General features: G+C 55.9%; 1 protein-coding gene across 1 annotated transcript in view; it reads left to right on the plus strand.

Moving 5' to 3' along the window:
• Positions 1-26,624, plus strand: part of LOC144725050 (sodium/potassium-transporting ATPase subunit beta-1-interacting protein 3-like) — a 75,489-nt gene that overhangs the window by 45,879 nt on the left and 2,986 nt on the right. Inside the window, exons 3-5 of the mRNA XM_078604494.1 lie at positions 2,110-2,190; positions 11,465-11,662; positions 25,822-25,882. Of these exons, the coding sequence (XP_078460620.1) occupies positions 2,110-2,190; positions 11,465-11,662; positions 25,822-25,882 (340 nt within the window). The remainder of the gene's footprint in view (positions 1-2,109; positions 2,191-11,464; positions 11,663-25,821; positions 25,883-26,624) is intronic.

The raw sequence follows: 26,624 nt of genomic DNA on the forward strand, positions 1-26,624 counted from the left end.
GCTTACCGAACCGTGCGTGATAAGCCCCCGCTAGAGAAATACACCCAATCTGTCGTCTTAACCCTTTACACCCTCCCACCGCCCGCCACCATCGCAGGCAGATGCAGAGGATTAGCACCATAATTGTAACGGCGCGCGTGTGTGTGTGTGTGCTGGCGGGGGAGGGGGGAGGTTGGTCTTCTCTCCTCTCTCGTCTTGTGCACGGAGGCGAGCGGCAGGAGACGGCGTCGATGGCGCTCCCGGCGTCTGCGTCTCGCTCCGAACGCGGCGCTCCACGCCGCCACTGCCCGGGCCCCTTGACGGTTCCCCAAGAAGATGTTCGTTTTTCCCCCCACCACCCTTTCACCCCATCACCCCCCCCCCCTTTCCTTTCAACTAACACGGTTGTCGGCAACTTATATAACAAGAAGAGACTTTTAAAAAAAATTCGGTAACAAAAAGAAAAACTCCCAATACGTGAAGAGCCGCGTGGCGCTTCGTGTGAACACGAGACGGCGGTGCTCGCTGCACGGCGGCCACGAAGCAGCCCTTGAAGAGAGACGCACGCGGCGCTCCCCAGTCGCAGGTCGCAGACCCCTGAAGCAAGACGACCCGCACGAGGCGACAGCGGAGACGCCGACGAGGGGTAGAGGACCAGGTGCTGCTGTGGCCGGCAGGGAGTCATTGCGCCTCCTCGTCTTGCGATGCTTTGGGGGGCTGGGTCATCCAGCTGCTCGCCGTCTCACTCCCTCGCCCCGTTGTGTGAGTGTGTGTGTGGGGGGGGGGGGTACACACACACACACCATTGTGTGTGTGTACACACACCGTCGGAGACGACGAGAACCCTCGGGTTCGAATCCAGTGGCAGGCGCCTCTGCTGCTCGCTGCAGCGTCCCGCTGTTCCCGCGGCACGAGGCGCGTGTACAGCAGCAGCAGCAGCGGCGGTGGGACCCTCTCCTGCACGTGCGCCGCTCCAACACCTCGATTATTTATTTATTTATCACACCACGCGGAGCCGGTGGACCCCCCCCCCACGCCCCTGCTCCTCACTCACCTGCTCCTCACTCACCTGCTCCTCACTCACCCTCGATCCACCCGGCCCCGAAACCCGGCCGCGACCTCGACCCGAGTAGTGACTCCGAGAGGCGAGCAGCAGCACGAGGAGGAGGATGAACGTCGCTGCGTCAGCGCCACTGGAGCGAACCGAGTCGTCGTTTTAAAGTCGAACCGCAGCCAAGTCAAGACAAATCCACATCTCACTCACGCCCGCGCCATCGTAGGGACACGCAAACCGTGCCGGCGACTGGCTGACGCTGCCGGTCACCCAAGGCCGTGATTGTAATATCTAGCGGCGTGTTAAGGTGGGGGGCAGTGCCACGTGTGTGCAGTACATCACGTGTGAGGTGCTGTGGGCAGTGTACTGCGTGTGCAGTGCACCACGTGTGTGGTGCTGTGTGAGGTGCTGCGTGTGCAGTACACCACGTGTCTGGTGCTGTGAGCAGTGTACTGCGTGTGCAGTACACCACGTGTGTGGTGCTGTGTGAGGTGCTGTGTGGGCAGTACACCACGTGTGTGGTGCTGTGTGTGCAGTGCACTGCGTGTGCAGTACACCACGTGTGTGGTGCTGTGAGCAGTGTACTGCGTGTGCAGTACACCACGTGTGTGGTGCTGTGTGTGCAGTGCACTGCGTGTGCAGTACATCACGTGTGAGGTGCTGTGGGCAGTACACTGCGAGTGCAATACATCACGTGTGTGGTGCTTAGAGCAGTGTACTGCGTGTGCAGTACATCACGTGCTGTGCGCGTTGAGTGCACCATGCACAAAGCGCAGTGCAGTACACACACCCTAAGGTACACACACAGTGCAGTACACAGAGTGCAATACGCCATGTGCTGTGCGTTTCTGTCCACGCAGTACACCGTGCAGTACATACAGGGTGCAGTACATGGTGTTGTGCTGTGCGTGTCGTTTGTGCTGTGCGCGCAGTACGCCGTGAAGTCCACACACAGGGTGCAGTACACGGTGTGTGCTGTGTGTGCTGTGCGCGCAGTACGCCGTGCAGTCCACACAGGGTGCAGTACACGGTGTGTGCTGTGTGTGCTGTGTGTGCTGTGCGTGCTGTGCGCGCAGTACGCCGTGTGGATGGTGCTGTGGGTCTCTTGGAACGTCTTCCTCGTCTGCTTCTACCTTGAAGTCGGAGGCCTGTCCAAGGTGCGTCGCCCTCGGCCCCCTTTGTCTCTCTCCCAGCGCGCGACTTGCTTCGCGCTGCCCTGACACCGGAGGGATTAATTGATGTTTTCTCATAATTCATAATCACAGCAAACCTGACCGGTCATCTGGAAAATCTGCAAGCTGACAGTTTTTTTTTTTAGAAATGCGCGTTTTACCAAAGACTGATTGAATTTGTGTCCGCGGTTATTGATGTGGCCGTTGCTTAAGTTGTTTTTAAATTTACTTGAACTTTATTAATCGAACGTGTCACACACACGGAGATAAATGTTGTGAATGTTTAACTGGCACAGAGTCACGGTGCAAAACACACATCGATACCAAAAACCGTCACCATGGCGACTGTGCCAGGCCAGGTGCACGCTCCTGGACACTCGCAGCGCAGTGCTTCAAGCTCGGTGCCTTGGGGCTCCGACCAGTGATGGAACTTCCACATTTCTATGGTCAAGGTTTAGTTGTATACCCGTAGAACAACCGCTCTGGACGATGGCCTCCCCACGCCTTGCTGGTCGCGGGGAGCTATTTGATGACATCGAGGTGACGCGCGTCAATTGAACGGGCAAGTGAGTGCGCGCTGGTGACGGCGGAGAGAATATAGTTGCGGGAGCATAGACGCACGGTACAACTCCGGGCTTATCAGCACTGCCGTCCGCTGGCGCCAACGAAGCGTGCGGCAACGCACGGCGCTCTCCAGGCCCCCAGCCGCTCATCTCCCGCGACGAGTTGGGCGCAGCGCATAACGGCGGCTTGCTGTGCGGTGTCGGCTGGCGAGTCGCTGATATCCCGCGGCTGCCGGGCAGTGTGAACAACTCGTCCATCGGCAGGTCGCGCGTCTGGGTATCCTCACGTCTTCTGAGGTGTCTGGGCAGTGTGGAAGAGTAGGCCAAAATCCCCACGAGAGGCGCACTCTCTAGAGCTCCCTCTAGCAGGGGCCCTTCCACCAGCAGTGGCTTGAGTGAGCAATTGCAGGGCTGCGCCCTTGTCCGACACGCACAGAAAGTCCTTCATACGCTGGAGAGGGTGGAAGGGGTTGGGTGGTGGATGACATAAAAGGGAATTAATTGAATCTTTCTAATTATTAATAATTACAACAAATCTCACTGATCCTCTGGAAAATTGGCAAGCTGTCAGGCTGATTTTTTGTGTGTACCCATATCACCGATACTAATTTAATCTGCGGCTGTGCATATTGATGTTACACGGTGGTGCTGCTGGTGGTGGGGGTGGTGGTGGAGGATGAGGTGGTGGTTTTTTTCATTAATGTTATTTATCAAGCGTGACAGACAGACAAAGTCAAGACATGGCGACGCGGTTACTCTCACATCACGCTGCGAAAACACGAAAGCACGCCCCAACACAAAGATCCCCGTATAGCCTTCAACGGACTATTGGGGCAAGTGCTGTTAGCGAGCACCGATGAAGGCCGGCACGACATACGAGGGGGTGAGTGGCCAGCACCACGCCCGACCGCCTTTGTCTCCCTAGCGGCGATGTTTACACACCGCACCATGTACACAGTTGAGGCCGAGTCGACCTAGCGGAGGCCCAGGACCGGTTCAGATAATCGTCACTACCGGTGTTGGTGGCCGTGAGCGGGAATGGAACTCTGATCGCCGGGGTTGGTAGCGCAGCGCTAACCGCCACACACGCAGCGCCACGCACCGGCACCTCACCACGCGTGCCGATCCGCTTGGCCAGGACGCGTGCCCGGCACGGCGCGGTGGGTGACGCGGCACGGCGCGGTGGGGAAGAGCCCACGTCGCTCGTGGCAGAGGTTCGGAGTTCGAACTCAGCAGGCCGCCCGGGGCTCTCGCTGCGGCGCGGCGCGTGAGCCGTACGACACGACGCGCCCTTCGCAGCGGACGTTAAAGATCCCATCACGTGACTTGATTCGAGTGAGCCGATTTTGAAAAATACCCAGTCGGGACTAGGCATAGCAGCAGCAGCAGCGATGATCGCCCCCTCCCCCCCATCTACTGGCAGACGAATGCCCGCTAGCAGGTGGGGTGCTAGTCGCGTTGTGCCGCACAGGGACAGCTGCCCACTGGACGTGCCCTTTCAAGTGCGTTCGAGTCGCGATGCCGTCGCTCGATCGCGCGTCGAGCGCTCTGAGTGAGAGACGCCCCGGAGTACAGGAGGGCGGCGGCGCTGTCAAAACCAACCGGCGATCATCGTGATGGTGATCATGATGGTGATCGTCATCGTGATGAGTGATCGTCATCGTGATGGTGATCGTGATGAATGATCGTCATCGTGATGGTGATGGTGATCGTGATGGTGATCGTCATCGTGATCGTCATCGTGATAAGTGATCGTCATCATGATGGTGATCGTCATCGTGATGGTGATCGTGATCGTGATGAGTGATCGTGATGAGTGATCGTCATCGTCATGGTGATTGTCATCGTCATGGTGATCGTGATGGTGATCGTCATCGTGATGTTGATCGTCATGGTGATCGTCATCGTGATGAGTGATCGTCATCTTGATGAATGCTGCCCACGGGGAACAGATTCAACACCAGAGCAGGGGAAATATAACAATAAAATATAACAATTAAATATAACAATGAAATATAACAAGTGTGTTCTGTTTATCACAGAGCTACCAAACGCCCTGGGATAGCCGGACAGTCTCGGTCTCAACGTTGTTGTGTTGAGGGCGTAGTCAGAGCGCAATCACGGTGTGGTGAGGGTGTGGGTGAGGCTATGGTGAGAGGGTGTGGTGAGGGTGTGGTGAGGGTGTGGTTGTTATCTCGGCCCTCGTAACCGTCCTTGTTGTTGTTGCAGCATCTGAATGTCGCCATTACCTCACCTCCCCCTCTCTCAGCCTCTCTATGTAGTAGTAGTATTACTACTACTACGCTCGTTTACCCGGGAGTGCCTCGCCGAGTCTCATGACTCTCTTGCAGACGGGTCCTGCCAGGTGTCCGCAGTAGTCGGGGTTGGTTATTACCATCGAGTAATTTTGCGGGATTTAAACATTTGCCGAATTTGGACCACGACGCCGCAGGGACACAGTGGCATGTGCACGATATCACGTGATCTTTAATGTCCACCGGCACGTACTAGTCTTATTATTATTATTATCATCACGAGAGTTTATACACCCAGAGTAATAACCAGGGTGGCCGCTGGAATCGAACCGTGAACCTTCGGCAATAAGCGGCGAACGCGCTCCGACAGTACTGCCCGCGTCTCCATCCTCCGTATCGATAGTTGCAGATCGGAGCCTCCTCCCCGCGTTTCCATCCTCCGTATCGATAGTTTCAGATCGGAGCCTCCTCCCCGCGTCTCCATCCTCCGTACCGATAGTTGCAGATCGGAGCCTCCTCGCCGCCCTGCACCGTACTCGTGGATCACCCTCACGTGGGCGACAAGGGGTTAATTGAGGAACAAAGTAGCACAACATGATTTGTATTAAATTATGCAAATTAACCCCCCCCCCACCCGCAGGGGGGGATGATTTTCTAAGGAAAGAGACGGAGGCAGGTTCAGTAATTGCGTTCTGGATCACCGATTCCGAACAAGAAAACGCGGCGAGATGGGTTTCTCGCCGCGCACTACCCTCACGGACACACGTACACACGTGCGCGTGCGTGCGTACGTGGAACAAACAACAAAAAAACACCAAAACCAACTCGGTAGAGAAAGATAGAATGACGAGAGAGAGCACGGTGCGCAACGAGCCGTGCAACGTTCCCCACGTGGCACCGTGCGTGGCGCAGCGCCAGAGCGAGCGGGCGGGCGGGCGCCGAGGCACCGAACGCCACAATGCTCGCGGCCACCCGGAGTCCTCGTCTCGGCTAGACGCCGCTGCCACAGTCGGTGGCGCTGTCACGATTCAGCGCACCGGACCTGCAGACCCACAGCCCGCCGGGCTCGACTGTGACACACCGGCGCGACAAACGGTGCAAGGTTCTCAGAACCCCAAACCACAACCCACAACCCACCCTTGCGCCCCTGTCCAAGCCAGCAGTGCGAGTGGGTGAACTGCGGTGAGTCGATCGGCAGGTGGGGTAAAGTGTGGGTACTGTCACCTCTTCAAAAACGATGAGGCCAGCATGGAAGAGTAGACCAACATACCCTGTGGGGCGGCTCTCCCGACTGGAGACGCTTCTGCTCGCAGTGGAGTGAGCGAGCAATTGCAGCCCTACCACGAGGCTGTCGCGGTGGCTAGGAGATGTTAACTACCTCGCCTGGTGTGCAGGATGTCGTGGGTTCGATCCCGATCCCGACCCTGACGATGCCTGCTGCTGCTGTATATTCGGAGTTTGCGTGTCTCTCTCTCTCCGTGGTGAGATGTTAACTACCTCGCCTGATATGTAGGAGGTCGTGGGTTCGATCCTGACCCTGACGCCTGCTGCTGTATATTTGCGTGTCCACGCGACCATTCAGAAACACGCGTTTAGAGTATTTGGCTGCTATAAATGTCCACGTGATGAACCACTTCTTTTCATTTGTGGCCAGGTAGCTTCAGAAAAAAGAGGCGATATATCTCAGTGGGCTGGTAAATAAATAAAATAGTTTCGTTTAGGGCTGCACGTGTACCACGCGCCGGAGAATTGCATGAGAATACAAACTGGTTGTAAATTTGTTTTCGCATTGGGGGCCTTCAATGATGAACAGCCCCCTCCAGCTACCGGTACGCGGCAGAGTCGATGCAAACTTCGCTGCCCAAGCCGAAGTTTCGGGGCCCCCAATCAGCTCCAATGGGGCACTGGATTCACGCAGCAATCGGGGTGAACAAAATATCAGCTCACATTCAAAAGCCAATGAACATAAACAGCGGATTAATCTCCATAATCGAGTGTTGTCTACAGCAAGTTCTCTCTTTTAAATTCATCACTGTCTCTTGTCGGCATCTCTCTCTCTCTCCACTGCCGCTGGGCCGCGTCGTCTGCTCGTGATCACCGCTCACAGGGGGGGCCTCGTGTGCAATGATATTTTTTCACCTCCGCGAGGGAGGAGGAGATGGGGGGGGAGGCGGCGTCGGTTTGCGTCATCGGTCTCGCCGATGTCTTTGTCGAAGACGAGCAGACGCCCCCTGATTTATGGAACCGCCGCGACTTTTTTTTATACGTTTAACGTTTCATTACGAGTGAAAAATCCGTCGTAATCTCCGAGTCCATTTGTTTTCCCGAATCCTCTGCGCTGCGTAATTCCACTTTATCTCGTTTAACACTTTCTGCGGAGAGCCCCCAGAGTGCGCGGATTACGCAGCGCGGGGCTCCTCTTGAATCCCCTGCGGCTCTGCACTTGTTCTTCCGTGAGCCGCCTTCTCACCGACGGCCGAGGCCTTCTCGAGCACCCTCCTCATTCGCCGCTGATACGAACATCGATGAATGGGTGTCATCATCATTAACTGCCACGGTCAATCCACTACTGGATGAAGACCTCCCCAATCCTCCGCCATCTCTCACGCTCCTGCGATGTAATTAAAGTCAAAGACGAAGATCCCCCCGTATAGCCTAAATAGACGTTTTGGGCAAGTGCTGTTAGCGAGCACCTATGAAGGCCGATACTACACACATAGGGGCTGGGTGGCCAGCACCACGCCCGGGCGATTTGGTAATCCGCCTTGCACCTGCACGCGAGGGATAATTCCATCGCTCCATCTCCTCGGCCTCAATCCTCTCGGACGCGTTGCGTTCCTTCCTGTTTGGCTGCCACGCAGTCGCCACGAGTCTCGCCCATCGGCTGCCACCAATTCCGAGCCCCGTGCCGGCGATGATGGCACGGGACCGGCTGTCGGGGCCAGCGCACGGGTTAACGCGGCAGTGGTTGCAGCCGCCGCCCCCCATTGGCAATGGGATTTATCGGAGGGGCCAGCCACGTGAGAAGACTCTAACTCACCGGCAAGTAGCCGGCTTCCGGCCTGCCGCCGCCTCGTAAATAGAGACATCGCGGCCCTGCTCAGCCGAGCGGGAAATGAAAGCGGCCGTCGCACCTGAACGCTCGCCCCCTCCACCCACCACCGTCTTGCCCCCTCTCGACACACACTGCCCCCCCCCCACCTACCCACCGGCATCCCCTGCCCCCGTAGCTCAACGCCTCAACCCCCCCCCCCCTCCCGCGCCGAGCGAGGTGCAGCTTCTTCGATCTCTCCCCGAGACTGCCCGGCCCAGCGGCCCGCGCGTCGCTCGCGATTCATCTCCGGGTGTAACGGCCACGCGTCCAGCAGTGCAGTGATCAAAGGGCTTCAGATTCGAACGGTCGTGAGTTCAGATCAGGGTCCGAGGTCTCATCGGACCATCGCTATACTTGCCTCGACTTTGTTCGAGGGCAACAGTGGTTGTAATATGGGGTGGACTATCTCCCTGTCAGCGGAATGTGGAATTCCCCACCACCGGCAGAAAGGTCGGCTCCGTCGAAGCGTGGAGATACATCGACGCTTGACTTGACCGGACAAAGAACAGCGAGATGAAACAATGCTCGGTAAACCCTCTGCGTGATCATTTTCGCGGGCCTAACCTGGAGCGGTAATGGGGCGGTGATGAATGCCGATACAACGGGATGAATCATGCACGCCCTCAATCGTCTCACTCGAACCCTCGAACTCGGGGAACATGACCGGCTAATTCCAAAATGCGGACGTCGGTGTCAAAGAACGGAGAGATCACTGGAGTGGAAGGCGATGGCGGTGATGGCAACAATTAACACGATGGAAGAACTCGCTGTAATTACATCATTTGGCGGAACACGACCACGCGCGTCTTATATCGAGCCCCGTGTGTTAACAAACGACGGCCGAAAGAGGAAGAAGAATCTAATTATAATGCACGGCTTATCAAATTAAATTAAACGAGGCCGTATCATTTGTTATGATTATTATTAATTAGACATTAAATAAATGTCAAGCCGCATTGAAAGCTCTCGGAAGATGAATTACTTTTGTTCGGAGCCGTGCAATTACGCCCAGGCGTGGCGCTTGGCTGCCTCTCGCGAGGGAGCGAGAGCGGGAGAGAAATGCTCGTAGAATCTTTATTTCTCACTAGGAGGTCCGACTTGTATCAGCGAACCCAGAAGCTAGAGGATAAGAGAATAGGCCAAGAAACCACCACCTCAACCATCTCCATGGGATCAAACACATGTTGACTGTCAACAACCACGACACATCACAAACCATGATCACAACCATTTAAACCACCACTAACTCAACCATTGCCACCAAGTCAATCAACCACAACCACCATCAACCAAAGGTACCATATCTTCAAAGCTGTACAGGCAATTGTATTTTACAAGATAATGAACATAACAGCGAGCGGGAGAGATATTGCGGGAGAGAGACCGGGAGAGAGAGAGAGAGTGGGAGGGTTTAAATCGGGTTGGTGGCGCGTCTACACGGGTTTAAGAGTCGCTGCTGCTGCCCGCAATCTCGTTCATCTCACAAAAGACGCGTTGTTAATTCTGGCAACCTTTCTCGGCACACTTGGCCTCCAGGTGGCCATTCATTTTGGACAAGTGTTTAATTTCGCTAAGCAGCTCCCAAGCTGTTTTGACAGCGCTTGTAATTCACGAAGATCGCTCGCTGGGTCCTAGCCAGGCGACTGGAGACAGCGTGTGTGTGCGTGCGTGTGTGCGTGTGTGTGTGCGTGTGTGCGTGCGTGTGTGCGTGCGTGCGTGTGTGCGTGCGTGTGTGCGTGCGTGTGTGTGTGCGTGCGCGTGTGTGTGCGTGTGTGTGTGCGTGCGTGTGTGCGTGCGTGCGTGTGTGCGTGCGTGTGTGCGTGCGTGTGTGCGTGCGCGCGTGTGTGCGTGCGTGCGTGTGTGCGTGCGTGCGTGCGTGTGTGCGTGCGTGCGTGTGTGCGTGCGTGCGTGTGTGCGTGCGTGTGTGCGTGTGTGAGTGTGTGTGCGTGCGTGCGTGTGTGCGGGCGTGTGTGCGTGCGTGTGTGTGTGCGTGCGCGTGTGTGTGCGTGTGTGTGTGCGTGCGTGTGTGCGTGCGTGCGTGTGTGCGTGCGTGTGTGCGTGCGTGTGTGCGTGCGCGCGTGTGTGCGTGCGTGCGTGTGTGCGTGCGTGTGTGCGTGCGTGTGTGCGTGCGTGTGTGCGTGCGTGCGTGTGTGCGTGCGTGTGTGCGTGTGTGAGTGTGTGTGCGTGCGTGCGTGTGTGCGGGCGTGTGTCCGGCTTTCATAGGTGCTCGCTAACAGCACTTGCCCCTACAGTCTGTCAGAGGCTATAATTTGGGATCTTTGTCTTTTGTTGTGTAGCGGTTAGCGCCCTGTGCTACAAACCCGGCGACCCGAGTTCGATTCCGGCTCACCAGCATGTGATCAAAGCACACGGCCTTCGTGCATGATGTAAAAACCACAACAAGTTCCTGCACAGAGGCTCTGTACTTTATACACGTGTTTGTGTCGTGTTTGTGTCGTGTTTGTGTCGTGTTTGTGTCGTGTTTGCGTCGTGTTTGTGTCGTGTTTGCGTCGTGTTTGTGTCGTGTTTGTGTCGTGTTTGTGTCGTGTTTGTGTCGTGTTTGCGTCGTGTTTGCGTCGTGTTTGTGTCGTGTTTGTGTCGTGTTTGCGTCGTGTTTGTGTCGTGTTTGCGTCGTGTTTGTGTCGTGTTTGCGTCGTGTTTGTGTCGTGTTTGTGTCGTGTTTGTGTCGTGTTTGTGTCGTGTTTGTGTCGTGTTTGTGTCGTGTTTGTGTCGTGTTTGGAGCTCGTGGTGGACAAGCACAACAGACACTCTGCACGTTCGTCGGTAACGCTGCCCCGAAAGAGGCAAAATGCCGGTTGAGGGTTAACTGAGCCCAATCATCGTCTCTCCGGGGCCGATAAAACGAGTACCACTGTGGCTGCGCAGTGTTGTGGACGGGAGATGAGCACCGATGCTTCGGCGCTCGTTTGAGGCGGAACCCACTTGACTCTGACAGACCACAGGAAAGTCGGTTCGGCACATGGCGTGCGTTTGGCAGTGGCGATTCTTCGTGCCGTGAAGAAGGGCCACTTGCCCCTTGTGTGTTGCAGAGGTGTGTTATTCTTCCTTCATTCGCTGCTCACGTCTGGTCGTGGCCTCCCAACTATTTTATTCCGTCTCGCTGCTGCCTACAGCAGCTGCTTACTGGACAATCTATGAAAAAGAGCTTTACAGCTCATCGGATTCTTCCAGTATAAATATTCAGATTCGGCCGTCTCTTCTGCATGGGGCCTCCCCTCGCTCCCCTCCCCCCACCGCAGCGAACCTTCCCCAACTCTCATCGGTCGTGTCCGACTTTCTGTGCAGCTACACGGGACAGCTTTGTCTTTGTCTTTGCGCGCGAGCAGGACAGCGACACGCTGACCTTCCACGCGTCCATCCACCGCTCGTGGTGGAGAGAGAACGGGCCCGGCTGCCGCGTGACCCCGGCAGAGCCGCCGCCAGGCCGTGCCACTGCTGGCCTGGCCTACATCTCCGTGCCCGGGTGCCTCCTGCAGTACCAGCACCTCGAGGTCATCCACTCGTCCACCCAGCTCCTCATCGCCGTGAGTGACCGCTCCCTCGCTCGCTCGCTCGCTCGCACCCTCGCTCACACCCTCTCGCTCAAACTCTGCTCGGTGAATCCGGGGAGCGTAGACCAGGAAGAGCACAGAAGTGCAGTACAACAATTATTGATCTTGCCGCACTGCCCTCTGCTGCTCACCACGCAGCGCAAGTGATCTGACATCGACACCTGACCTTGAGCGCAGCGATCACCGCAGGACGATTGCCATGGCCAGGGGTATCATTGCCTCCTCCTCTGCCGGTCAGCCAATAGACACGCGGCCCTCACGGTAGCCCTAACCTTGACCTCCAACCTCTGAGCCGAAGGTTCCCAAACGTTTGCTTGTCACGTGCCCTCCCTACCAGGCCTGTCAACTGTCCACGTGCGCTGCCATCATATAGCTTTTGTAATTAATGTAATGGTTGAAAACATTCATTGTAATTATGTGCACGTAATTAACACGTAGGACGTGTTAACACCGAAGACGATGTCATCTCAACATGCTGGGTGGCTGTAATCCCGCACTGTGGAGGCAGTGAGGGTTGGTGAATTGCCGCACAAATACGCCACCTCCTGGCTTGCCAGGGTGTGATGGCAGTACAGCAAGTGGATTCATCTCCATCCGTATTCCATCCGTACGGAGATTCAATGTACCGTCCATTACGCGCGGTGGTCTCTCCCCGCGTCTATAAACAATTATTATTAACGGAGTTGTCCACACATCCCAATGTAGGACCACAGCGCTTTGGCGAGATTGGTGACGCCGGCTTTTTCTGCCTTCCCGCTCGTCTGTGGGTCCCCGCGCCTCGGAATCAACGAAAACGATAAAAAACAAAAATCAATAGATTAACGCACAAAAATAACAACGCTACCACTGCCGTCGCGCGAATGGTCTCGCCCCACAGATGCCTTGCCTAGGTTGAGAACCGCTGCTCTAACCCTTTGAACTCTATCCCTTAGCGGAGAGAGAGATGATGATGGCGTTGCGTTTTATTTCAGTCGCGTCACGGGAAAGCGCCTCTAAAACTGAGACACAGAGACGAGAGAGAGGGAGGGAGAGGACATCATCTGTCCCTTCACCGATTGCGCGCCCTCGCAGCAGACTTACAACAAGAGGCACCAATTTACAAATACAGCGCCGGGCCCAATTTCGAAGGGAAACGGCGAAGCCACGGACGAGTGCGCCGAGGCCATCAAACGCGGCAACGCTCCAGAACCTCTCCCCTACCCGCCCCCCCACCCCGAGGGAGCCGCACCAATTTGTGGCTGTCTCGCCAGGGGCCTGAACCCAGGGATCGAGAGGGAGAGAGAGGCCGCAGCTCGATCGCTTGACATCGGAATTACCCCCAGAGCCGGCGGAGGCAAACTCGAGATTTTTTTTGTTTGTTTGTAATAGTTTCGGTTTATTTATTTTTTTAACAACATATTTATTTATTTACTTACTGCGTCGCGTCGTGGGGGGCGGTGGGCGGGGTGGGGCGGGGGTGGTCAGTTATGGTGCAAATGCGGCCGTTAGGTTTATGGCCGATGATTTCATTCCGCTGGGGGCTTGGGAGAATTTTACGTTTTGATTTCAAATCAATTGTGAATTATCCATGATTGATTCGGAACGCTTTGGGACGGGGGGGGTGGGGGCTGGAGGTGGAGGGGGGGGTGGTCGATGTCAATAAAATCGCGAGTGAAAATCCGGTGAATTCCAAACGAAGGGGCAACGTTGGAACGTCATCCCGAGTGCTACAACCACCACCGCACAAACTCGACAGCCAATGGACTCCAGTTATTTTAGAATAATAATTCAGTTATTAATGATAATAATCAAGATAGATGTCCCCCGTATAGCCTTTTCAGGCTGTTGAAGCAAGTGCTGTTTTACGTCACACCTGTGATGTCCGGCATCACACACAACGGTGTGTTGTGACTTAGCACCACGCCCGGCCGCTTTTGTCTCCCCAGTGGCAATGTTTCCACACCGCACCAGGCACTCATTTCAAGCTGAGTTGACCTAAGGGAGGCCCAGGACCGGTTTAAATATTCGTCACACAGAATCGAACAAACTCGGACCGGCTGTTACATAGCGCAGTGCTCTAACCACTGTGCTACCGCTCCCCCCCCCCCACACACGTGCTGTGCATTAAGGGGAGCTGATGCCACGAAGATGAATGTGATAGATCCAGCCGGGTCTGTCTGGGTGCGTGACCCGGAAATTGTCTCGCACCCGGCACACCACATCAAGTATTACCCTCGCTGTGTCTGCGGCTACTGGTCATGTGCCACCGAATCCACTTCTACCAGCGATCTGGAAGAAAAAAAACACTGAGTGAGAAAATACGCCCGCGTGTAGTTGTGGTTTTGACATTTTAGATCTCATCAGCAAGGTCAGGCTTGTTAAACAATGGTAATGAGAGCCAAAGGGTCAAAACCATTCCAGGGTTTGATTGCTTAAACAAATGGTGCTGCTGGATAATATTGGTCTAGAAAGCCAATATGCCAATTGACTAAACATTTAATTTATGTGTGGAGACAGAACGCAGTTCAGAAAATATAAATTCTACCCCTGACGCTCCACAATAACACGTAACACGTTTGCGTACAATATTGCCTATTTTGTGGGGATCAGAGACCCATAATTTATATGAAGTGCTCTTGCCAATAACATCTGCTAAGACGGCAAGCATTTTTTAAAACAAGCCCCGATTCTGCCGATGAGACCCAAAATGTATAAACGGGTCCAGAATTGTCTTCCTAAATGATGCCGCCGAATAATATGGGTCAGTAAATCCAATTTCTCGACGGACCAAAAACATAAAACATTCTACTGCTTCACCATCTACTCATCATGCATCGCGGCGGTGCATCGCGGCTTTGTGTGAGCGGGGTAGCGGCCACGAAACGTTGGGCAGGAGGCCGGGCAGAGCGCGCCGCGCCTTCCGCCTCCTCTACCGCCACCGCTCCACCCATCAGCCGCGGACGGCACTGGGAACGTGGGACCCGGCGGCGGGGGCGAGGGGGGGGGGTGATTTTAATCGCAGTGCAGAGACGACGATCTCGGCGGGCACGGCGATGCGGTGACGGCTGCTCGCGCGGGCGCGGAATAGCGCGGTCGCCGAACGCGAAATAAAAAAAAATGTCAATACCAAATTCACACTTTTGAGGCAACAGTGTGGGCGCTCAATCGGTTAAGCGAAGAGAGGTACTGTTAGTTTCTCCAGGCGCCCACCCTCCCCCCTTACCTCCACCTCCACCCCAAGGGAAATGCTGTTGGAAATAAATTGGCACGGCCTTCACTGCCCTTCATTTTGCAGAGGTGGAGACGCGGGGGCTACAGATGCCCCACCGAGGCCTGCGGTTTGATGGCGGAATGCACCGATGGCCTCAGGCAGGTGGTGCAGCGAAGTGGTCCAGAGCGGGAGGAGGAGGAGAGTTTGGGTAGCTTGGGGTGGGAGGGAGGCAGACGGGCGGGGAGGAGGAGGGAGAGTGGGGGCGGGCACGGTGGAGTGCAAGAGGAGGCTTCCTCGTGTGGACGAGAGCCAGCGAGTACGACATGAAGCCAGGGTGCGGCTGCTGAGGGCGACAACGAGAGCGGCGATCGTGAAATGAGGCTCAAACAAACAAACAGAAAGAGGCGTCGAGTGGACGTGGCCGGCGCCGCCGAGCCTCGGCATTTGGTGGCACAGCGCAGGTCACGCCGGAGCCCCGGGTCGGTGACCTCCGACGAAGCAGCCCTCGCTGCTGCTGCTGCAGCACGCTGTCTCCTAGACGGCTCCGCCACATCGTCTAGTCATCTCATGGTGGTTAATTTATCATATAAAATAATAACACGATAATTAATTGTGATTTATACAACGAAACATTATGGAACACAACAAACTTGCGAGTGCGCAACAAAAATAATATTTGACGTTTGGAATTACATTGCGTGCCAGAGAAGGTTCGCAGGTGAATGACGTCATGTCGGCTGTTGAGAACACCGAGGGGACTTGGGCAGAACGCGTCATGTCTGTCAGGGTGGACGGCCGCGGGTGAAGGATGTTTGATGGGAGCGGCGGCCAAGGGATGGAACTCATCCGTGCGTGGAGATGGACCAATGGAATCAGCTCGCGTGTGATGGTGCTCGTGGGATCATCACACGGCAGGGCCTTGAGAATTGGCCGTGGCTTGGGGAAGCCTTCATCCAGCAGTAGATTGATCATGGCTGATGGCGCTGATGAAGTTACACGCCATTCACTCTATTACTTCTATTATTTTTGTGACGCAATAATGTTACATTGTTGTTGTGATTGTTGTTTTTATTGTTGTTGTGATTGTTGCTGTGATTATAGTGATTTTTGTGATTGTTGTTATTGTTGTTGTGGTCGGCCTGTAACTCCCCACTGCCGACCAAAGCCCTCCCACATTTTCATCCGCGCCTCCCTCTCTTCGTCCTGTCGTCCGCCTCTGTGATGTCGTCTCTCTCCTGCTGCTGCTGTTGCTTCTGTCTCCCTCTCTGCTTCTCCTCCCCGTCTCTCGCTCTCCCCGCTCCGTGGTTAATTTGTCCCCCGTCTTCTCTCAGCGACGTCTCTCTGAGCCGTAATTGGGCCGTGCGGGACAGAACGCTGCAGTTTGAGTTACTTCCACAGCTAATGGCACTTGAGCGCGTTCCATCGCGCGCTGTCGTGCTCAGAGTACACGAGGAGACTCAGCTCTCAAAGTGCTCATTAGTCAATGCGTATATTTTATCGCTTGTTTTATTTATGTGGTTATTGTTAAAGCGGCTAAAGTCCCAACGCAACCAAACTGCGCAATGCACGCGTAATGCACTTTCAGGGTGCGATTGATTTCCCCGGTAATCCAGAGATCGCCCGTTCGATCCGATCCGATCTTCCGGCGCGGCAATTGCAATAACGGCGGCAGATTTCTTAAAATCCCTCGCCTCCCCTCCCCTCCGCGTCTGTCTACCCAGCAGCATCAATAGGTAGGTCGCAGTCAGTCAATCGGCAGGTCGTGTATGGTGGGGTAAAGTGTGGGTACTGCCACCTCTTAGATTGAACAGCACGCAAGGGCGTGCTCATACGTCTTAGGAAGGCGTGATTCCACACCTCCGATGAGCACGATCGGCTGAGTACGGTGTGAAAGAAGTTCAAGATAAAGTACATACATATATTCCCATCATGCCTTGCATGCGTGTCACGTGACCGCCACAATGCTCTCAGCCTTATCGCCCGCCTCCAAGGCATCTGTCCAGCAGCGAACATTTTAGGCCAAAATGTAGTATGTTGTATGTATGTTGTATGTTAAACCCCTCTCGCACCGTACGTAGCCAACCGCGCTAATCGTAGGTGCGGGGGGAAGACACCAAACTAAAGATAACAACACGAAGCGCAGTGCTGTTGGAGAGGTCCTTGTGGAGGCGCTACCGCCAACAATACATTGCAGGGGCTGCGCCTTCACCCTTTACCGCCATTGATTCTTCTCGTCAAATTTTGATGCTCAAGGCGTATGGATATTTAAAAGCACATGGAAATTGGGGTCATTGATATTTAAACACACGTTAGGATATCGAACACGAGTATTGATTTCCACTGCATTATATGTTTGCTGTGCCGTGTCATATTCCTTAAAGGGTTTAATGGGAACAGTCCCATACCAGATCACTTTCGGAAATCAAAACGTGAGGAGGACCGAACGGGTCGCAGGTCAGAGCGCTGAGACGGCGCTGCTGAGACCCTCGGTTCGAGTCCACATTTTAGCCGCCTGTGATTAAGCAGGGTCTGTGAGTTAATGATCTCACTAAATTAAATCATGACATGGAATTTGGATCTGCACTAAATTTGTAAAAACAAAAATCCAACTGTCAGAGAAATACGAATTTAAAAATTTGCACAGTCACGTGACGAATACGATTCTAAATCTAGAACGATTCTAAGTGGTGGAGCAGGCGGGAGAGTGCTGCCCCTTAACGTGCTTCGCAGACGTTAGTTGAAGAGATCTCAGAAGTAACTCTGCAATATCCGCTTCCGTGGGTCGTTCTCTACAACACGACGAGTTGCCGTGCGAGAGTTCCGAACGGGCTCTCTCGTGACCACGTGGCACCGACAGCGCAAGCGAGGTGTCACGTGGTGTGGGGGGTGTGGGGGTGGTGTGGGGGGGGGTGGGAGTGGTGTGTGTGGGGGTGGTGTGTGGGGGTCGTGTGTGTGTGGTGTGTGTGTGTGTGGTGTGGGGGTGGTCTGTGTGTGGTGTGGGAGGGGGTGGTGTAGGGGTGGTGTGTGGGGTGGTGTGGGGGTGGTGTGAGGGTGGTGTGTGTGTGGTGTAGGGGTGGTGTGTGGGGTGGTGTGGAGGTGGTGTGGGGGTGGTGTGGGGGGTGGTGTGGGGGCGGTGTGTGGGGTGGTGTGGGGGTTGTGTGTGGGGTGGTGTGTGGGGTGGTGTGTGGAGTGGTGTGGGGGTGGTGTGTGGGGTGGTGTGGGGGTGGTGTGGGGGTGGTGTAGGGGCGGTGTGTGGGGTGGTGTGGGGGTGGTGTGGGGGTGGTGTGTGTGGTGGGTGGTGTGGGCGGTGGTGTGGGTGGGGGGGAAATTGCGGCAACAAAAAAATCTAACAAAAATATTTCCCCCACCCCGCCAAAAAAAATTGAAAATCAAAACGCAATATAACAGTTACCTGCGGGCATTTCGTATTTTGATCTCATTTAATTATTCATAGGTTCATTAGCTTGCGACGAGGCTCCCAGAGGCGAGGGATTTCCATAAGTTGAGCCCGACGTTACAGGCGCCGCTCCCTTTCCGCGCGGCCCTGCGCTGGAGTTGCGCTCCTCGTGATGGGCTTCGCGCGAATCAATGCGGTCCGTGGAGAGGCACTCAGCAAGCGAGCCGCCCGGATTTAAGAGGCCCGCAAAGTCACATCGCAAGGACAATTTAGATTACATTTTCGGAAAGGTGGACGTGCGTACGTGTGTGTGTGTGGTGTGTGTGATCTGTATGTCTGTGCACTGCATTTTGTAGACGTAAGCTGTGCCATTAAGCAAGGTATTAGAAGGCCAAGATGTGGCTCGGTCGAGAAGGGAGCGAGGCTGCCAATTGTGAGATTGTGAGAATTGAAATCCCATATCCACAGTTGACTCAGCCTTGTAACTACAACCATCACCACCATTATCATCATAACCACCACTGCATCAGCACCATCGTGAGCATCATCAGAGCAACCACACTCCTCCTGTCACCGTCTCCACGATCCACTGCTCCTCACCACAACCTGCGTTTCCAGCACGCATCACCACCATCACCACCATCACCTTCACCACCACCATCGTCATCACCACCACCACCATCACCACCATCACCACCACCTTTATCATCACCACCATCGTCATCACCACCACCACAATCACCACCATCACCATCGTCACACACTATAACGGGCACCATCGCCGCCATCAACTTTACAATGACCATCACCATTGGCACCATCCTCATAACCGATGACATCATCATCATCGTTACCACCACCACCATCATTGTAACCATAGCCACCATTGCGTCATTGTGTCCGACGAGCCTGCTCGGCTTGTCACGCCGCCGTACGGACGCCGCTGCCGCCGCTGCCGGGCAGCTGTCAGGGCAAATCCGCGCTTGCTCGTCCGCTAAACGGTTCCTCTTTCCTCTGCGCGGTGTCGGGGCAACGCTCTCGTCCACTTGGGCCGCGACGGGGACGACTCCGTCCATAGCGCGCCGCGTCACGCAGGGCTCGACGGGCGGTCACGACGCTTCTCGGGCCGGAGAGCGTCAGGGAGGGTGACTGCGCCTCTACGCGGGGATATCTTTCCTCGACAAATTTCGGCAAAATGTGAAGTGGCACACGCGCGTTCCCACGAGGGCCCTTCTCGCGCACTCCGCCTACCCCACCCCCACACACACACCAAGGCAGGCACGCACACTCCGCAACATTGCCACGCGGTGATGGAATGCATTCAATACTTTCAGGAATAAAATAACTCCTTCGCAGCCTCCTCAGATAAGCGCGAGCTCGTGTCGTTCTCGCTAAAAATTACCCGGGGGAGTGAAGGCACAGAGAGAAATGTCATTAAGGATGTGAAGCGTTTTCTTTTGCCTCTTTTTTTACCTCCGCAGTGAATACGCGAGTGAAATTTGAATAAATTTTGGTTGGAAGAAAAAAACTGCCCGGTTGCTCAGGGGGTCAGAGACGCTGAGCCGCGCACCGCTGAGGGCCCTGGGTTCGAATCCGGGTGTCATCCGCACAACTCCGAATACATCGGGGCCTCGAGTGCAGCGAGCTGCTGGTTTCGGCCCAGCCAGCGATGAATGAACAATAAACCCATCGCATTACATTTCGCCCTGCACTGGATTTAGCTAAATTCCAGCTCTGACAATGAAATGTCTGTTTAACCATTACGCGACGAACACTAGTCTCATACGGCAGCAGCGGGGTGGGAGATGTTACGGCCCTCTACTGAGTGTGGACGTCCCGTGCCTCGTCTCCTTGGGCCGTACTCCAAACGCGTTGGGTCACAGTCCTCGGGGCGAGAGATCCGAACGAGTTCGCCAACTCACCACGAGGCGCCGTGATGAGATGGCGAATTCGCAATGGGGATACGACTTGGGGCAGAAGGAGAACACGTTTAGCACGAGGAGATGTAGTCGGGTGGTAAGGTGGCGAGATTATCGTACATCTTTGTCGGAGGCTGGCTCAGACTGCCCACTCCCAGGCTGCCCCCTCCCAGACTCCCCCCTCCCAGACTTCCCACTCCCAGTCTCCCCACTCCCAGTCTCCCCCCTCCCAGACTCCCCACTCCCAGTCTCCCCCCTCCCAGACTCCCCACTCCCAGTCTCCCCACTCCCAGACTCCCCCCTCCCAGACTCCCCACTCCCAGTCTCCCCACTCCCAGACTCCCCACTCCCAGTCTCCCCACTCCCAGTCTCCCCCCTCCCAGACTCCCCACTCCCAGTCTCCCCACTCCCAGACTCCCCCCTCCCAGACTCCCCACTCCAAGTCTCCCCACTCCCAGACTCCCCACTCCCAGTCTCCCCACTCCCAGTCTCCCCCCTCCCAGACTCCCCCCCTCCCAATCTCCCCCCTCCCAGACTCCCCCCTCCCAGTCTCCCCCCTCCGAGACTCCCCACTCCCAGACTCCCCCCTCCCAGTCTCCCCACTCCCAGTCTCCCCACTCCCAGTCTCCCCCCTCCCAGTCTCCCCACTCCCAGACTCCCCACTCCCAGACTCCCCCCTCCCAATCTCCCCCCTCCCAGACTCCCCCCTCCCAGTCTCCCCCCTCCCAGACTCCCCCCTCCCAGACTCCCCCCTCCCAGTCTCCCCCCTCCCAGACTCCCCACTCCCAGTCTCCCCACTCCCAGTCTCCCCACTCCCAGTCTCCCCCCTCCCAGACTCCCCACTCCCAGACTCCCCCCTCCCAGTCTCCCCCCTCCCAGACTCCCCACTCCCAGTCTCCCCCCTCCCAGACTCCCCACTCCCAGTCTCCCCCCTCCCAGACTCCCCACTCCCAGACTCCCCCCTCCCAGTCTCCCCCCTCCCAGACTCCCCACTCCCAGACTCCCCCCTCCCAGTCTCCCCCCTCCCAGACTCCCCACTCCCAGACTCCCCCCTCCCAGTCTCCCCCCTCCCAGACTCCCCCCTCCCAGTCTCCCCACTCCCAGTCTCCCCCCTCCCAGTCTCCCCCCTCCCAGACTCCCCCCTCCCAGTCTCCCCCCTCCCAGACTCCCCACTCCCAGTCTCCCCACTCCCAGACTCCCCCCTCCCAGACTCCCCACTCCCAGTCTCCCCACTCCCAGACTCCCCACTCCCAGTCTCCCCACTCCCAGTCTCCCCCCTCCCAGACTCCCCACTCCCAGTCTCCCCACTCCCAGACTCCCCCCTCCCAGACTCCCCACTCCAAGTCTCCCCACTCCCAGACTCCCCACTCCCAGTCTCCCCACTCCCAGTCTCCCCCTCCCAGACTCCCCCCTCCCAATCTCCCCCCTCCCAGACTCCCCCCTCCCAGTCTCCCCCCTCCCAGACTCCCCACTCCCAGACTCCCCCCTCCCAGTCTCCCCACTCCCAGTCTCCCCACTCCCAGTCTCCCCCCTCCCAGTCTCCCCACTCCCAGACTCCCCACTCCCAGACCCCCCCCTCCCAATCTCCCCCCTCCCAGACTCCCCCCTCCCAGTCTCCCCCCTCCCAGACTCCCCCCTCCCAGACTCCCCCCTCCCAGTCTCCCCCCTCCCAGACTCCCCACTCCCAGTCTCCCCACTCCCAGTCTCCCCACTCCCAGTCTCCCCCCTCCCAGACTCCCCACTCCCAGACTCCCCCCTCCCAGTCTCCCCCCTCCCAGACTCCCCACTCCCAGTCTCCCCCCTCCCAGACTCCCCACTCCCAGTCTCCCCCCTCCCAGACTCCCCACTCCCAGACTCCCCCCTCCCAGTCTCCCCCCTCCCAGACTCCCCACTCCCAGACTCCCCCCTCCCAGTCTCCCCCCTCCCAGACTCCCCACTCCCAGACTCCCCCCTCCCAGTCTCCCCCCTCCCAGACTCCCCCCTCCCAGTCTCCCCACTCCCAGTCTCCCCCCTCCTAGTCTCCCCCCTCCCAGACTCCCCCCTCCCAGTCTCCCCCCTCCCAGACTCCCCCCTCCCAGACTCCCCCCTCCCAGTCTCCCCCCTCCCAGACTCCCCCCTCCCAGACTCCCCACTCCCAGTCTCCCCCCTCCCAGACTCCCCACTCCCAGTCTCCCCCCTCCCAGTCTCCCCCCTCCCAGACTCCCCACTCCCAGTCTCCCCCCTCCCAGACTCCCCCCTCCCAGACTCCCCACTCCCAGACTCCCCCCTCCCAGTCTCCCCACTCCCAGACTCCCCCCTCCCAGTCTCCCCCCTCCCAGGCTGCCCACTCCCAGGCTGCCCACTCCCAGGCTGCCCCCTCCCACGCTGCTCGTTATGGAGCTGCTGGTGTCCTGTTACCTGCGTGGGGCAGTTAAATCGTTCTGCGATCGGCTCGTGCCACCTCGCTGATCTCGCCAAGGAGCATAAACCATCACGCGATCTCCGGTGGTCATCCTCGCAGCGGCGACTTTTGTGGAGCCATTGGACAAAGACGGTGGTCACCGCATCGCGCGCTTTCAGATGCGCGCTTCCTTCCGATATTAGGAAGCCAATGGAGCTATGCACTTTTGAATGTAGATTGAAATTGTATTTCTTTGGAACTGCTTTTTGTGTTCGGTTTGCTCTTCCCTCGCACCTCCGATTAGCGCGGTTGGCTACATACGGTGCGAAATAAGTTCAACACACACACACACGTACGTTTGAAAGCAGGAAGTTGAATTTAACTAATTGAGGCTCAATGACCCATCTGGCTCTATGTCCAAATTGGGATCGTGTGCGTCGACCCTGCCATTGAAATTCGGGTTCAGGGTTCAAGTTGATGTTGTGCAAGCAGGTGGTGGGAGAACTCGAGAGAGAAGAGGATGGAGGAGTCTCATTTGCAAGCGTGCCCTGGGTCACGAAATCGACAGAAAACCCAAATACAATAAATTACTTTACAGCAATGAAGCGATCAGGAATCGGAACAAAAAAAAACAGGCAATACAAAAACTGTATAATGCGAGACATTGAAAATGTTGCACATACATAAGTTGATTTTTGAATCCGAGTTAAAGCTGACATTTCGACTTTACACAGATATAGGGTGACGATGCTAAATTATGTGGAGTTAATAATAATCACGACTTTGTTTGTTCACCGTCTCGGGTTTGAAAAGACGAGTCTCACTTTGCTGGAAGCCACCAGTGCTTGTCCTATGGATGTACTCTGACCCATAATAGGAATGTGGAATTTCCACCGCTCTATGAGGAGGTGCAAACAGGAGGCGAGTACAATCCCTTACTCATTTGAGGCCGACATCAATTTGACGTTTTGTACTGAAGAGTGAGAGAAGATGCCGTGATGCAATGGTCAGCACAATGCACTAAACAGTCCAGAGGTCTCAAGTTCGTTCTCCCGGCGCGGCAGCTATATCATCGGGCACGTTTTTTTTTAATCTCCCGCCCCCCGCCCCCCCCCGGCTTTGTCCACCCCCCCCCCCAAAGCCGCTGTTCCTTCCACCAGCAGTGACCTGAGCAAACAATTACACGGCCGCACATTTACCTTTCGACGCGTGTTATCATGAAAATTATTATTATTATCTAGGGCGGCCATTGGGCTCGAACCGCAAAAAAAAAAATCCCGTCTGCAACAATTCGGGTAAACGCGCCACCACCGCTCGGCCACATCACCGCGCCGTGCCGCGAGACGCTCAGGGACGCCGGGGAGAGACCGGCGAGACGCGGGAACGAGACGAGGTGGCCGCGTGCGCGCCAGCCCAGCGCCCTCGTCTGCAGGCGAATCGCGCAGCTGTCGAGCCCCCGGCACCGGCCACGGCCGCGCGCTCGCCAGCGTCTCGCTTGCAGCGGCTTCGAGCCGGTGCCTCGCGTCGCCCTCCCCACGTGATTAATTGAGATGCGGACGGGGCACGCCGAGTGTGCCATCCATCTCCACGCCGATCCGGCTAATTGCCTCAACAACTGAATAATGCATTCACTTGTTACCACCACCACCACCACTGCCGCCGCCGCTGTCGGGGCGGCGTGCCAACAGCGCCCGTGCGCGCGCCCTCGATGCGGGTACTCGAGAGCGTTTCCGCGGGTGGGTACGTGGCCGTGTCGTTTGTCACGAATTGTGAGTTGAGCGGCACAGAGAGCCGCTGCTTTGTGGAACTTGACATTGCGCTAACGGCGGTCTCGTAACTCTTTTGTGATATCGGAGCGCGCCGCGTGTTCGACGCGGCGCGCGACCGGTAATGCGCGCGCGGCTTTTACGACGCTCAATAAAAACGCGCGCATTGACCTAAAATAATAAGCACTTAGCGCGTACGCATTCAGCAGGATTTTTAAACGGAGTCCAATCCACTAATTACTTTCTGAGACTGACGCCAGAAAGAAAAAAACGCGCACACATGCCCAAGGTCCGAATCCCAGACTGCAGGTCAACGGCCAATCATTCATCCCCCCCTCACCCAAGTGTTTGCTAAAACGAGTACCAATTTGTGGGAAGGTCAGCAATGGTTGATTGACGCGCTGGCCTGGAGTCTGCTACAGGAATGTTGAGTTTACACCGTTGGCTCAGGGCCGCTGACATTTCCCTGCCCCTGTGTACGCACAAGGGTCGTCTGCCTACGGAGAAACTGCAATTTTACATTTCAATAGTCAAGGCACAAATTTGCCAAATTAGAAAATTATCATACAACTCCTCAACTGGGGGACCATCCGCATCAGTCCATCGACGACTGCCGGCAGACTCGTGCCGCTGTTTACTCTTGCAAATGTGACTCAATCTTGTCTCTTGAGTTCTCTCCTGGTTCAACAAAGCACCACTTGAACCTGAAACCTCACAGTCCGTACATTCAACCGCACGCTTGGAGCCGTGAACCAGGGCGGCAGGGTGGTGACACAGCAAGAACGGCCTGGGGTTCGTGTCCGGACTCGGGCGCCTTGCTATGTGGAGTTTGTACGTTCTCCCCCTGTTCTGCAAAGTGTGAGTGACGAGTGAGCGAGTGTGGGTGAGTGTTGGGAGCGATTGTGTGGAGTTTCGGAGTTTCCTCCCAGTTCTGCATGGGTCATAGCTCCCTCCGGGTTCTCCGGGTTTTCTCCCATTCCTAAAGTAGCACACACAATGGAACTGGCACTGCTGAAAACAATATTTGCAAATGCTTTTTAAAAAATTCCTGCAAATTCACTCCATTGTGTTTGCACGTGGCAACACAGCACCCTTCTGCAAGAACCTGGCAGGAGCCTCCTGCAAATGAGTGAGGCTCATTATCCTGGGGTGATCGGGATTCTGTCACCACGCAGCTCCCAGACTATGGAACAACGCTTTGTTTCCTTTGCTAATAAGGCAATCAGAGTCGTTAGAGCTGTAATTTAAGTCTGTCTTGAAATCTCACCTCTTGAAATTCGCCTTCATCCCGCGTCTAGTTCCGTCCGTTTACCCCGCAGGTTCTGTTCATGCCCCGCTTTCCATTCACGTTGGTACCCAATCCAAAGTGAAAATAATAATTATTGTTGTTGTTTCGGCAGGCTAAACAAGCAAAGTACTAATCATCATAATCTTAGTCATCAAGGGTGCGCGTCACAACCGCTGTCTGTGTCGCCCACAGCTGGTCGGCTTCGTCTACGCGTGCTACGTCATCAGCGTCTTCACGGAGGAGGAGGACAGCTGTGAGTGAGCACGCTCCACGTGCCGCGCGCCACGTGACGCGCGCCACGTGACGCACCCTCGACACCGCGATACCAGAAACATTCCCGTACACGGGCGGCGAGTGGAAATGTGTGGGCTGGTTGAAATGTGTTTTTGTTGTGTGTGTTATCAATTAATGTAACTAATATATATATATATTGCTTCTATAAATATGAATCTATAATACTGATGTTGTTTTGGGTTAGATCGCGTAAATATAAATGTGTCGTTAAACCCGACACCACCCGACACAGGCAATTATTAAGGTTTGTGACGTAAACAGAACGTGCCAATTCGTTACTAGTACAGCACACCGGTGTGTCGGAGAGTAAACCTGCAACATTTACAATTCGATTACGACGTTTCGCCAGTAATTATAACCAGCATCATCAGGCGACAGCCAGATTTGTGGAGCAATCCTCCCCCAACTGCGTTCTTAAATAGAGGGATACATGCGGTGTCATCACCTGTGAGCCAATCAGGTGCGAAGGCCAAAGCTAGGGAGGTGGGGTAATGTATGCATATAAATTACAATGGATATCAATTCACCCCACGCTGTGCCCGATGTCACCGCATCTCGCACGCCAAGCGGGGTGGGTGAAGCCCTCTACAGTCCACCACGTTACCCCCCCCCCGTCCCCCAGCCACCGCCGCCTACAGCGACGACCTCCTGCGGCAGGCACGGAGGCCGCCCAACGCAGCGCTCTCCAGGCTCAAGCCGCT

Source organism: Lampetra planeri, chromosome 22 (genome assembly GCF_965212315.1).
Source record: "Lampetra planeri chromosome 22, kcLamPlan1.2.h2, whole genome shotgun sequence".
NCBI lineage: Eukaryota > Metazoa > Chordata > Hyperoartia > Petromyzontiformes > Petromyzontidae > Lampetra > Lampetra planeri.